The sequence below is a fragment of the Saccoglossus kowalevskii genome, chromosome 1 (genome assembly GCF_978046115.1).
Source record: "Saccoglossus kowalevskii chromosome 1, keSacKowa6.1, whole genome shotgun sequence".
Classification (NCBI taxonomy): Eukaryota; Metazoa; Hemichordata; class Enteropneusta; family Harrimaniidae; genus Saccoglossus; species Saccoglossus kowalevskii.
Window position 1 is genome coordinate 2,106,262 of NC_140641.1, and position 14,567 is coordinate 2,120,828.

The 14,567-nt window shown below is 34.7% G+C and overlaps 2 protein-coding genes across 6 annotated transcripts in view; one reads left to right on the forward strand and one right to left on the reverse strand.

Moving 5' to 3' along the window:
* The first annotated feature begins 2,081 nt into the window (after nucleotides 1-2,081).
* LOC100378913 (beta-galactoside alpha-2,6-sialyltransferase 1) lies at nucleotides 2,082-5,533 on the forward strand. The gene is made up of 5 exons (XM_006817657.3): nucleotides 2,082-2,185; nucleotides 2,733-3,483; nucleotides 4,097-4,296; nucleotides 4,689-4,872; nucleotides 5,301-5,533. The coding sequence occupies exons 2-5, from the start codon at nucleotides 2,805-2,807 to the stop codon at nucleotides 5,531-5,533; spliced, it is 1,296 nt and encodes a 431-aa protein (XP_006817720.1). The 5' UTR covers nucleotides 2,082-2,185; nucleotides 2,733-2,804.
* Nucleotides 5,534-6,758: 1,225 nt separating this feature from the next.
* Nucleotides 6,759-14,567, reverse strand: part of LOC100379061 (ubiquitin carboxyl-terminal hydrolase 9X-like) — a 213,458-nt gene continuing 205,649 nt past the window's right edge. For all 5 annotated transcript variants that reach the window (XM_085498322.1, XM_085498316.1, XM_085498319.1 and 2 more), the window contains 3 exons: nucleotides 11,521-11,667; nucleotides 9,198-9,347; nucleotides 6,759-8,904 (listed from right to left, as the gene is read on the reverse strand). In XM_085498322.1, the coding sequence (XP_085354448.1) occupies nucleotides 8,710-8,904; nucleotides 9,198-9,347; nucleotides 11,521-11,667 (492 nt within the window). In that variant the 3' untranslated portion in view covers nucleotides 6,759-8,709. The remainder of the gene's footprint in view (nucleotides 8,905-9,197; nucleotides 9,348-11,520; nucleotides 11,668-14,567) is intronic.

Here is a 14,567-nt window from a genome sequence, read left to right on the forward strand (position 1 = left end):
TATGGTAATTATCTAAGTTTGGAGGAATACCTTCAAATATACATTGATCAGAATCGGGATCTTGAGTTTGAGTCTAGTTCAATGATAGTTAATTAGACTGTAAATTATAACTGGCGATATCTGTGTCGCTGCATAAATCAGTGTACAATATTGTTGAATTAGTCTTCGTGTGTCATTTTTTCTTTTCTTTTGAGGCTTATTGTTCTTGATAAATAAGAAGCAGAGTCTCCTGTATCGCACTGTTTTTATATGTTAATGTATAAAAAAAGTAAATGTTTATCATAATAGCCAAGAAAATAATTATTGATACAACACAATTTTCATAAAGTGCTTTAATAGACTAATTTAGAAGTGTCATGAAAGTAATGACTAAAATATGCATGTAGTCACATTAAATTCAACTCGCTCTGATAATACTAACTGAAAGGAACGAGCTATTGCAGTGACAGTATGAATTTGAATGAATGAATTTGAAAGTATATAAAAGCGGGAAAGATAATAACACAGTGACAAGCTTTCAATTACTGAAATTTGAGTGGAAAGGTTCTTTTTACAAATAAATTATTATAACTAACGACACATACTGGGCAAAAGCATATGACAGTATATGAGTATTGGACAATACAATAATATACCATTACCATAATTTGGTGGGAAGAATAATGGCTACAATTTAGATGCGAACACGAAGGGCAAACGTGTAAATGTGGTTTTAAAGAGAAATATAATTTCTGCCCTAACAGGTCATCAGTAAATTCAATGGTTAGCTTCTTGTTCCTCGATTAATACTACATATACGGCATTAATCGGTTGGTCCCTTATAGAATATGACATGAATTTTATAACAGTTCCTGAATAGTAATATTTACACTGGGAACATTTTAGGCGGGGATATTACTCATCAAAAAATATGTTTAACATATGGTCGACCTATATATACTAGACTAATCTGAACAAAATAGTGAGAATATACAGAGATGAGGTACTGTCATGGATTTGTTTACGCGTATCTGTTGACCGACTTAATTAGCTGATTATTAGCGAATTGCTGTGTTATGCCTGTCATCGTTTAGGCCTATTTGAAGTTTTGGACGGAACTTGGCTCAGTGATTTGGAACTAATTACGAGATAACCGTAGCTATTCGGATTAATTCTGACAGTTTGTATTCGTAGTTATTAATGTAGTGAACGATTAATCAAATATATGACGTATTCAGTACTTAGTGTGATTGGCTTTATGATTGAAGGTTACGCCCTAGAGTCTTTTTACTGCTTTGTAATTGGTTAGAGTTTTGAAAATGAATAAAGAGAGTTTGAGTTGGTCTTGGGGAGCACAGCACGATAGACGCAGTCGAGAGTCCAGTCCTGGAGAGACTTGGGGCGAGCCTTGACGCAGTCTAAGAGAGTCTTGGGTCAACCTTGCGATAGTCTTGGGGACTTTTCCCCAGGGCACTGTGTCTTATAGAGTACTCGATTGACCGACTAAGACGAGAGCTGAAACGTATTTCGTTGTGTGCGTCTTATTTGACTGTAAAGTATAAGTGACTTTCATGATCCCATACCTCAAGGGGACGAGATATAGAGACGAGACGAGATTTCCCCCTGGCAAGTGTGGAGAACCCCAGAGAGGAGGATTTACCCCTGATATATCCATGCGTGCATGCGTGCGTCCGGACCTGTATCTTAGAAATGCCTGGACCAATCACAATCAAACTTCACACTTACATCATACATGGTATTATACATATGCACGTCAATTTGTTTCACGATCTGATTCAAGATGGCCAAATGACGGCCAATTTTGTGCTGAAAATCATCAAAATCAAACATTTTTCGGCTGTTTACAGATGGATTTTGTTCAAACCTTGTATATACGTTGGACATTATGGTACCTTGATGCACATCATTTTGTTCTACAATACCACTTGACCCGCACATATCGAGGTCTATCCATGATTACTAAAACCGTGGTCTATCCAAAGACACAAAATTCAAACTGTAGTTATAACGTTTCAATGGAACAGTGCCCTCAGTGGTTTATATGTGTCGACCTTCGCCAGTAAAGTTAATTATTAAATAGTATTATGTACAAAGCAGAAATTGTGTTCACATACTCCATTCTTGATGTCCACAGTTTTCGTCACTGAATGAATTATTTCTTGTTCTCCGCAATATTCCGTGTTGGGTAAGGTAGATATTACACTGACCTTCCGGTCGACATACATAATAATGTCTTAATAATAATAATGTCGGTGATTGCATTGTTTACGTGTTGTGTTATGAACTTGGGAACACCTACTGTAAACACATAAATGTTCCCTGGGATTTAAATTTGATATTTACGATTTTTTAAGTGACACATTCTATTTCATGATTCACGTTCCCATAGGTCTATATTTCCTTATCATCCAACATTGTCAAACTAAAACAGATTTCCCGACCACGCCGTCCACCTACTGACATGGTATTCTTCTTCGTTTATTATCGTCTTCTTTCGGAAATACTCGGTAACCCAGGTCTCGCAATCGCAGCTGTTATAATCACAGCATTTATTTGCGCAATTCATTCTCATATACAATACATCAGACCAATCACTTGTGTATTAATTTATTTTAGATTGTGATCTCTCACTGACATTATGTGTGTGCAGAGGAGTGTGTAACAGTCAATTTTGCTATGTGTCACAATATGCATGTAGTATTGTCTCTCATGCCAATTTTCTTTTGTGTCAGGTGATCCGCGACTATATGAATTTACGTAAATCTTATTAATGAAGTGACGTCTGACGTCACACATATATATTCATGGCGAGGAAACGAAAAGACGACGTTGCGCCCGCTATGTATCGTCACTTTCTGTCAATTGTTTTAATAATGTTCGCATTGGTGGCAATATACATAATGCTATTGTACAGTGAACAGAGACATTGTATCAAACTGGACAAAGGAATGAGACAATTGGTTGTGTATGCGAGGAGAATATTAGACCAGTATAGCCAAGAAGAATGGGTTAAGGAACTACAACATGGTGATATTGACTTGGATGACACGCAGGTAAAATCTGCAATTGACAGACTTGTGTTAAGTTTTCGGAAATACACTGCAAGAAAAGAAGGAAGTGAGACTGTTGCGGAATCGCGCAGTAGCCTGACTGAGCAGAATGAGTTTGATTTAAGTGTTTTTCTAAAAGAATATGATAAAACCTTCAATAACTATTATTTGATGACGTCACATAATCCATACGGAGTTAATTTCAGTGGAACGATTTATAATGAGTCTCGCGACAGTCAAGATCTTCTGTGTGATTTGAAACGTCGAGCTAAGTACGACGTGCTCAAGAGAGATACCACACCTTTCAAAGAAATTGGAATTAGCAAATATTTCCCTGAAATATCTTTATATGAAAAGTTTAAAGGATTTGAATCGTGTGCCATCGTTGCTAGTGCAGCATATTTTAAGAATGCCACACTTGGGAAAGAAATAGGTGGGTTTAATAACATCTTTTATGCAAGCACGCTCCTATACATTTTGTATGTCCTCCATCAACGAACATTATGCTTTTGAGAGGCGTTATGTTCTAGATGAGAATGATTACACAATCTAACACAGTGCCCGACATTGCTTCCCCAATACTTCATTTTGACGTCACAGTAGTGCTCCATCACTGCACAGTGCAGTCTTATGTTTACGTTTTTGCCAACCAGTTTAATACATACATAGTCACCTAGGACCATGATCTAACCTATACTTACTTTGCACATGGCCATAATAGCTATCATAAGCCAAATATCACCATCGTGGAGTCAACTCTCTAGACTAATCTCAAATATAGAAGATTTCTTATTCGTGAAAAATTAAAAAAACACATAAAAAACACTAAATCTCAGATTTACTCAATGCTTTATATATTCGTATAAGAGAATGTAGAAAACAAGTAAATTTGATATTTTAAATTAAAAACCAATCTACTACATCCTTAATATAGGAATCTTACCTTACCTTTCATTATATTGCAGTCTCTTGCTACAACTTCTTAGTTATTCAAAATGTATCACCCTTAATATTGGTATTCTCATTGATTGTAATGTATATTTCAGACTCCCATGATGCAGTTCTGCGGTTTAACGATGCACCGACGGAGGGATTTGAAGAAAATGTTGGAAGAAAGACCACTATTCGTCTTATGAATACTTTAATATTCGAGGAAGAAAGATTTGGCTTCGAGACAAAGGATATTTTTCGAAACATAACTTTACTGGTGTGGAAGTCTGGGCCTTATAATGGCAACTTATATCGGGTAGATTTGATAGTATATGTGTATTTTTTAATATCTGCATTCAAACATCACAACCCATGTAAAAGTAAGATAGGCATTGTCAATACTTTGGGCGTATGCCTGGACACGACCTCAATTTCTTTATTGTATCAAAATTAGGGGTGGGCGTTTGCCCGGACAGCTACGGTATTGATAAATCACTATGCGACTTTGACTGAACCAAAAATGTATAATATACCAGATCTAATGGGTTCACTGACATTCATTGAAATATATATATTTAATATGAACACACACTTCATGCAATGAATTATGTTTTATATGTCCTTGTTCACCCCAGCAACAATTTATAAATGAGTTCTTACTCAATTTTCCAGGAATATCAGTATCAATAGTCATGTTTTTTTTTTCAGTTTTACTCTCTTTATAAAGACAGCAAGCCGTTTTTTGACAAATACATACAATGGAGAGAGGCTCACCCATGGGAATCATTTTACATCATGGATCCAACACCAATATGGCGAACATGGGACATCATTCAAGAGAATACACCAAATATAACTATCAGAAAAACATTGCCTAGCTCAGGCATTATGGGTAGGCCGTGATCACTATACTATTTAATATGTTTATATTATTCAAATAAGGAAGAACGTGGCTGACTGGAAAAAGTGGAAATTTAAAAAATATTACAAAATCTTTATATTCAGTGAAACCATCCAATAAATGACATAGAACAAATAAAGCAAATGAAAGGAATCCAAATTTGCCTCCAAAGAAACAATGACTGTGATTTTGCAGCCATTTTTGATTGGGAAAGACAAAATACATGCAATACAAGTTCAGGTACATTAAAACAGTCAATCAAAACAAATCATTGGGACAATTTAGTTTCAAAAGTTGCAACCATTACTATCATTATGCCCTACTTTGAATATAATTATATTTTAAACTTTATAACAATTTATGTATTCATTTGGCCAAATTCACCTCATTTCTGGTTTTGATTTTAATTTTCCATACAGGAATATCTCTGATGCAGAGAATGTGCGATACTGTCAACGTGTATGGATATCTCATTCCAAACGGTGATCCGCCACTATGTCACTACTATGATGGGATGTGTTCTAAAGCCACCTGGCATCCTGTAGAATATGAGAAAAAATTAGTTCGTCATATAAATTTTGGTAGTACGGACGACATCTTGAAACATGGGCGTATGACTGTACCTGGATTTAGAACATTTCACTGTGACTGAACTAAGCAACTCCAGCTGCAATAATTTGCTACATTCATATTTCATAATACAACCAAACTTTTGGCGTTGTTGAAATTAATACTCAGCTTCAAAAATATCACCATCAGAAGATTTATTTTGATTTCATAAATAATAATCTGTGCTTTTCGTTTTCAATCAAATAAGTAATTATGATTGATTCAACACGTGATCGGAAATATATATTCCATAGTCGAATCTATGAGTGTGTGAGGTGATTTTACATCAATCCAAACATCTATAGCCATGTCATTTCAACAAACTGTGATCTCATGTAGAATTTAGATTCTTGATTTTAAAATGCAATGGTCGTCGCACAGTGAGTGTTCGAATTTCATGTAAATAAACAATATATTTTACACGTGTTGTATACGTATGTAAGAGTTTCATATTTAACAGGATGCGGCACGACAACTGTCGCCCTTTAAGCCAATACAGTGGATTGATTACAACAAACACTGACAACAAAGACGCCAACGTTTTAGTTAACCGGGTCTGTTTGGAGTCAATGTTTTAGGTTGTGTGTTGTCACGTGTAACTTTCTTTTTTCTCAACTAAAATAAAAAATATTTTTTCAGTCTTTTCGGTTCCCCCTATCATCTGCATATTTTTCCACCAAAATCTTTCCTGAAAATTGCACTTGCTTGTTACACTAAAATTAGACATTTCATAGTGATTAATAAGATTCCGAAATTTGAAGGTTGATGGATAAAAATTGTTTGAGTTAAAATAACAGCAACAAGACAATGTTAAGTGAATTATACATAGAACACGTATCATTCCAATATGCCTCACTCATTTAACAACCATTAGCCTAAAAATGACAGCATCACCTTAATAATCGAGAGACATTGTAAATACCAGTGTATTTTAGAAATTAAACAAGTTTTATATCATTAGATTTCAAATTTACTATTCCATTAGCTTTTATGGGTAGGGGATTTAATCGAATTGTCATGTATGGCTTCAAATTATAGGTTTTAAAACCATACAGGTTGTGCAGTAGAGAAATCAGTGATCAAATTTTAGTTCATTTCCTTGTATCAACATATATTTACAATCTTTAAACTATTAGGGATATATTTGTAAATATCACTGCTCATGAGTAATTACCTACTCATGTGCAAAATAATTAATGTCTAACATTGTACCACAAAAGAGCTAATAGTTGGTACCAAAAGAGCAAAGTACTAAAGGACACGTACTGTAAAGTTTGAACACTGATCAACAACTTTAATGCTCAGTTTTTCATGGCTAGGTAGGAAAGCTATAAACACTTATTTACATACGACAATGACCAACATAGATAATTATTGCAAATTTATTTTTTATGATGATGCAATTTTTTTTCTTCTCAAAACATCAGAACAGTCTGTAGATGTACAGCACTTATTTTGATCAGGTAATTGCAACACTCTTACATACAAAGTAGTGCGCATATTATGACATAGCACCTATCAACTGAAATATGTACTACTTTAATTCCTAACAATAAAAAGACATCTCTACTGCCCTACATAGGGCACTGAAGTAGTGTCTGATAGCTTAGCAGAGATATTGACGACAATTGCAATAAGATGTGAACTTTCTCTACTCAACATTGGGGAAACCCCTCTCACAGCTTTAAATAAATAATATAAAAATGCAAGAAATCACATATTGAAGAAATAATGTTGCTGCTCTTTCGTAAAAAAATATCAACATCATCCCATGTTCATTTAACTCATCTTGTAGTTGCAGATAATCACTCTATATATATTTGTTTTAACTGTAAAGAACAACTTAAGTGATGACTGAATAGGTAAATAACAGGCCATATACATGTATAGATGCAGTACCCCAACACAGATGCATATAAAAGAAAAACATAACCAAAAAAAACATGATTATCTGAGCAATAAAAAAGAACTCCTGTGTGATTTGCATCATATGAAACAAAAAAAGAAACGTATCATACAAGTTTCTTTCGTTACAGCTTGTTCAACAAGTTTGTGTAAAGCAAATGACCAATCTACTGTTACTTTTTAAGACAGCTACTGTATACTAACACTTTGAACCCATATACGGCTGTGTAAATACTGTATACCCCAGAAACACACATACATATCAGTAAACTGCATTACAAAAATCAGAGAAATACAGTGTGATTTAAGTAATTCAAATTCACATAGATTGATGACAGCGCTCTGTACCACAGTGAGTTATTAAACTATATACAAAATACTGTATTGTGTGTACTATTACCAAAAGTGGCTGATAATGATGTCAAGATATTAATAATCACAGAGATGGATGACACAATTATTGTGGAAACGTGCACTTTATATAAATAATAGACCACCTGCTTGCTAACATTCCATTTGCTACATATATTTATTCATGTAAAACATTCTAAATAACAGTCAACAGTACCACACAGTTGAGGCATGACAATTGATCATGTTAATGATAGCATTCCTCTACATATATATTTGAGTAATTTACAATGCCGGATCACCAATTTTTTTTAATAGTGGTCCTGACCACCTGCATGTTGAAATAGAATATGAAGGGAACATTGAGATAGATAGTGCAGGTATATACACAATGTCATATATGCATGTAGTATTCCTTAACAAAAGTCAAACATTGATTAGGTAGGCAAATTATTTACAAAAGGAAGAATATGTTTTATCTCTTAATAACATTGCATGAGAATTACTGGTTCAATTCCCACAAATTGAATTTTTATGTATGTCAAAAGCTTGTAATTGAAGCCATTCTGTCCAATGCAGCACAATAATAACATACAAGTACACACCAATGTATTTCAGACATACTTGAAAACTGTTGAACTCCAAGAGTCACAAAGTTACTGTTTATATATATTTAGTAAATTCACTTTGATATCATCTTTCACTTTGCTTCCCTTTCACAGCAATAATTTACATGGACAATTACACTGATAAGAAAGATTGGCAAACTTGAAATGCAAACATTTCACTAATTCACTGCAAAGTTCTTAAAAAGTTAAGTACAAAGACACTCACTGAATTTGCAAATAAGAAAAAGATAGCATAATACAGAGTGAATATTTTTTACATTACTATAAATAGAATAGTGACTGTACTGTGTAACCAGCTTAATTAAGAGGTCAGATTGATACCATAATGAATCTACTATTCTTTGTTACTGCTTTGCATTTCTGTTGTTTCAGGCTCTTCACAAGTTTCTGGAGCTTCTGGTGACTGAGTTGCCGGTCTGGATTGGTTATTAATAGCATTATTTATAGTATTGTTTTGTTTATGTAAATTAGCAACATGTTGTTGAGAATAACTATGAGGATGTTGGTTGTTCTGTAGAGTCTGATTATTCTGCAAATAAGTTACAAATATAACACATAAGGAGACTGGCTAAACTTAGCTACACATGTAAAAGATTAATACCAGGATTTACACAAAGACATTATGGAATGGCACTGTATGCTTATCTTCTAATCCATTGTTGACATTATAATCCCATCAGTGAATTAATTTACAGCTGTAAAGCTGTCTTCTGTTGGAACAAGGTTGACCTCATTGTTCATTTCCCCCATGAGCACTAACAAAATTGGAATATATCATAGAATATAGAAACCTCCCAAAAATAACCAATAGAAAAAACTAACCTGCGGTGCTATTCTCTGCTGATTGTTTTGTGGAGTAACATGATGTATATGTGGTTGTGGCTGCTGCTGCTGCTGTTGTTGATAATGAGTTACTGTATCATCCTGTGGAGAACCATCTTGATCTTCAGCAACTTCTATATCTTCAGGTTCCTGTCAATATCAGAACATATTATGGTATTAATGTAATTAAGGTAGTGTGGAGGGTCTTTTTCAATGAAAATCATGTTTTGTAGATCTATTTATTAATTGTAAACTTCAAAATGAAGAATTCAAAATAGTAACAGAATGCCATGCAAGTTAGTTAAAACAAGCCATGCATGGTACAGTCCCTGTTAGTTATCAAACTTAAGAAATATAGTTTTGTTTATAGTAATATAGTTGGAACATAAACATGTCAGAGATACTGATGTTTGATTTAATTATTTTTTAACATTAAAATGATTGACATTCAGTCATCTTGTTTCTGATTGTCAAACGAGTACTTGTCCATATTGGGAGATATTGCTCTGGAACAGCCATAATTAAAACAAAATGGCCACTGGTCGGCCATTTTGAATACATCTGTGCATCTATAACATGATGTATAGTGAATATATAAAATTTGAACATAATCAGTCAAATCATCTCAGAAATACGGCTCTATCGACATTCATTAAAACAAAGTGACCTGCCGGTCAGCCATTTTGAATCCGATTTCAAAAATAAAATGACATGCATCAAGGTCCCATAAAGTCCAATGTATGTACCAAGTTTGAACAAAATCTATCCATAAATTCTTGATTTTAATGATTTTTCAGCACAAAAATGGCCGCCATTGGGTCATCTTGAATCAGATCGTGAAACAAATTGATGTGCATGTGTATAATATTATGTATGATGTATGTGTGAAGTTTGAATGTAATCAGTCCAGGCATGCCTAAGGATACAGGTACTGGACACACACACAGACGCACGCATACATGGACGCACAGAGGTCAATCTATAAGTCCCTGTTTTCGGACTGCATTCAGAGGGGGATTAAATAGATGTCCTTAACAGATTAATTGATGATACAATAGATGGTTAAGAGGTCCAAAACATTAAAAATATACATCAATGCTTAATATGGACTGAAAGTTTCAGCTGTTTTCAACTTGCTAGAGTTGCTGTTGACTGACAATGTATTGTGCTTCATGTCTAACTGAAAGAGAATCAGCTGTTGATTAAAAATGTCAGCACTTGCAGTACATGCGTTGCAGTTTGTGTTGTTTTGATCAAACTGTTTATTTTCATGGTGAAATAACCAATTGTCTAAATATGGACTCGCATGAATTTCCATGCCAAGCTGTAATAATAATGGCATGCTTCTGTGGATTGTCACTTGTGTAAATCAAAGAAAGCTTAGAAAGAACTCCCATGTGCTGAGAGTATTAGAGACACATTAAAAATAATTCGAAATTACTTGTACTTGAGATATTGATGGGAAAGCTGAAAACTAATTATGCAAATCAGAAAACTAATATAATCAAATTTGAGTGTAAAACTAATGAGGTCTGCGCAATGTAACAAATCATCTATGTACCAAGTTTTATTGAAATGTGATTAGAACCACAAAATTATGAATTATAATGCTAATTAGGTAATTAATATCAACAGATTTTAACCCCAAACTAATCAGGTCTGTACATTGTCCTCGAGCATCTGTGTACTAAGTTTCATTGAAATGGAATAATTTGTACTTTAGATATCAGTGTGATAGCCTAAAATTGGTTAGGTAATTAATATGTACAGATTTTAACCCACAATTAATTAGGTCTGTCTATTGTCCTACAGCATCCATGTACAACGTTTCATTTGAATATGATGATTAGTACTTGAGATATCGATGTAAAAGTTGAAAATTGGTTAATTATGCAAATTAGGTGATTATTATGCATAAATATTTACCGAAAACTAATTGGTTATCTGCATAGTTTCTGGTTCATTGAAATGTGATGATTAGTACTCGAGATATCCAATTCAATGATTGGTTCTTCAGATATCAGTGGGAAAAGTCATGGAACAGCTAAAAATTGGCTAATTATCATGCAAATTAGGTAATTAATATGCACGGATTTTTACCAAAAACTAATCAAATCTGCGCATTGGCCCAGAGCATTGATGCACCAAGTTTCATCAAAAACCGATGTAGGGTTCTTGAGATAGCAGTGGAACAGTTTGACACACATACACACATACACTAACTGCAAAGACTCCCATTGTGTGCTTCGCACATGGGAGTAAAAAATAAGCACACATAGAGAAAATACAGCATTTAGTATACAAGAGGCAAAAACATTCCTACCTCTTCAGGACAAAGTTCACAGGCTTTAGCTAATGTTAATCTTGCACTATGAGATCTTTCTAGGAAATAACCATTGGCTGTTTCATTAGATTGCGCAGGTGGTGACCAATTATTATATGTATACTGTGTATTACTGGGATACGGTCTCTATCATATACAAATACATAATCAATTAATTGTTATTTGATTTCTACTTCACACTAAAAATAAACAAGCCATGCATGGCACAGTCCCCGTTAGTTATCAAATTTAAGATATATAGTTTTGTTTATAGTAATAAAGCTGGAATATAACCATGTCAGGAATATGATTTTTTTAACATTAAAATGATCGACATTTGTATCTGATCGTCAAACAAGTACTTGTCCATATTGAGAGATATTGCTCTGGAACAGCATTCAAAATCAGCCATTTTAAATACATGTATACAGTACAGTTCTCGTGGAAGCTTTGGCTTTTGTGGCATCATTGTCGCATACGCATGGCTTCATTGTCGCCTCAGCATCGCATCATTGTGGCATCAGCTTCGCGTCATTGAAAATTGAAGCTGTGTTCGCCTCTCTTATTTTGTGGCATCATTGTGGCCTCAGCTTCGCAGTCTCATGGCATCAACATGGCATCAGCTTCAAAGTATTGTGACATGAGTATGACCTCATTATTTTCACATGGAAAGGCAGTAGAGAAAAAACACATGTACAGAAGTTCGATATGTAATCGATTTGAAATTCAAAGCGGTAAGGAGAGTAAAATAATATGACCAAGAGTAAACTGACATTTTAAAAAGATATCTTGTTTAATTATTTAATGTTGCGAGTATTGGGTACCAAAAACTATGTGAAGTACATGTACATTGCAATCTGCAAGGTGACGAGTGTCATATTGACTGCAAGTAAAAACGTGATAAATGTAAATCACACGATGCAATCGTCGTTCGGAAACAACACAATTTGCTATACGAAATGAAACTGTTCTTGTTATATAAAATTACCTTATTTTCGTTCAGTTTATTTGCTGGTAAGAGAACAGATTCAGATTCCTCATTTTGGTGGTATTTTTCTGTGTTTCGTTTAGTTTTAGTCGAGTCCGATCCCATGCCCAGACTACTAATACATGCAAAACACACGAACGCCACCTGGCGTTGTCGCCTGCCATCTTGATACAATACAAAGTTCCAAAACAAGTGCGTACATTTTCAACTATGATTGGATGGTTGTGGTGGTGACGGTCTGGTAAAATTTTACATCCAATTTTCAAAATTAAGTCACGATCAGTGACCTGAGCTCGATCTATACGTACTTTAAAAGTATTCTCACAAAAAATATTTTCGAATAAAAACGAGCCACAGGCCTGGTAAAAAATAGAATAGCACTTGACGTGCAGAAATAATTTATTGGGCTTTAGAAAAAAAGTGTTCATTTAGTTGTAGCCGTAAATATTTGGTGACCAGTCGATGAACAATTTGAAACTCATTATACACACGGAAGTCCTTCGATACTGAATATCATTGACCCCAATCTGGTTTACCTTATTTCCCAACTTGCAAAACTGATTTGTATCTCAGCCCAGTTTTTCTTTTTTCTTTTTTTGAACTTAGGTCAAATCCCAGCCGTTTGTCAAAATATACCGATGTTTTTCAGTGAACGATTGTGAAGCTAGTCACAGCACAGTGAATCGACGCCGGAGATTGGACAGTACGACGACCCTTCAATTAGCGTCAAATATGCTTTGTTACAACATCATTGATTTGCTGAAAGTCACCTGATCGGAGCACGACCTAGGTCACATAACCATATTTGTCCGTATTATCAACGGGACTTTGTGAGAGAACCACACCCACATTTTCAACCATTTTTAGCACGGAAGTTGCCAACAAATGTTGAAAAACTTGTGAATTTTATGGATTCGAATAAAATAAAGCTTAGCTTTTGGTAAGCGATTAGCGATTGGTAAGACTGGTTAATAATATATCCCCCGATGCTCTTCGATTTTTTTAAAATTTTATTTCAAGGCGAGAAATGGATAATTGAAGTTCCATCAATTTCAAGGCGACTGTTTCACCGCGACAACTCTACGCTGTGCTGTAGTTTCACGAGGTAAAAAAATATATATAATAAATAGTACATGTTTTATTATTTGGTTTTACAGCCCGCAAATTACAGGACATGATCCCCATGAATTACGATAAATAAATGCTGATTGTGTTGAATAATGAACGTCAGGACCGTTTGGAGAAACCAACGGGGATCGATATTCCAAACAAATTATTGGGACACAGTCGGTAGACATTTCAAACAAATGAAATTATTAACCAAAGACGAAATTTGTCCAGATATTTACGAACATACTGTCACAACAAATATATGCAAAATTGACAAATACACAAAGAGATATTAGGTTTTATTTTAGCCTTAGAAATATTTTCTTTCACTCAGTCCATGCTTCATGGTCCTTCGGCTTGTGTTCTCTCCTTGGGGGAAATAACAATAATTATACAAATCGTAAACTCAACACAGTCAGGAAAAGAAACCCGGACAACCATGTCGTACTTCTGTTGAAATACATTTTGTAGCAGTGCGTCACGTCAGAATATTGTTTAAAATAAAATAGTCAATCCCAGCCAAATCTAGGTCAAAGGGTCAGATTGAGTGCATATAATTATAGATAGTTAAAACAAAAGGTATTTGAACTTTAGACGGTTGTTTAACATCTATGCACGGTTACTAAACTAGTAACCGTGATCTATGAAAACTAGAAAATTGTTAGTAGTCCGAATTTTTGCACAGTCGAAAATAAAGCAGAAATTCAACAAGCGGTCGCAAAAGCGAGCGATTGAAAAGCGGGAGCGGGCGAGAGGATGGACGAAATGAGTTCTGTTCTTCTTTGTTTGATGAAGCGATGCTGATGCCACATTGTCGCCATAATGAGGCCACAATGAGGCGAAGCGATAACCGCCTAACTTTTTAATGTCGCGACATTGAAGCGATGCTGAAGCCATAACAATGCCATAATGATGCGATGCTGAAGCGAAGGTGAAGCTGAAGTGAAGC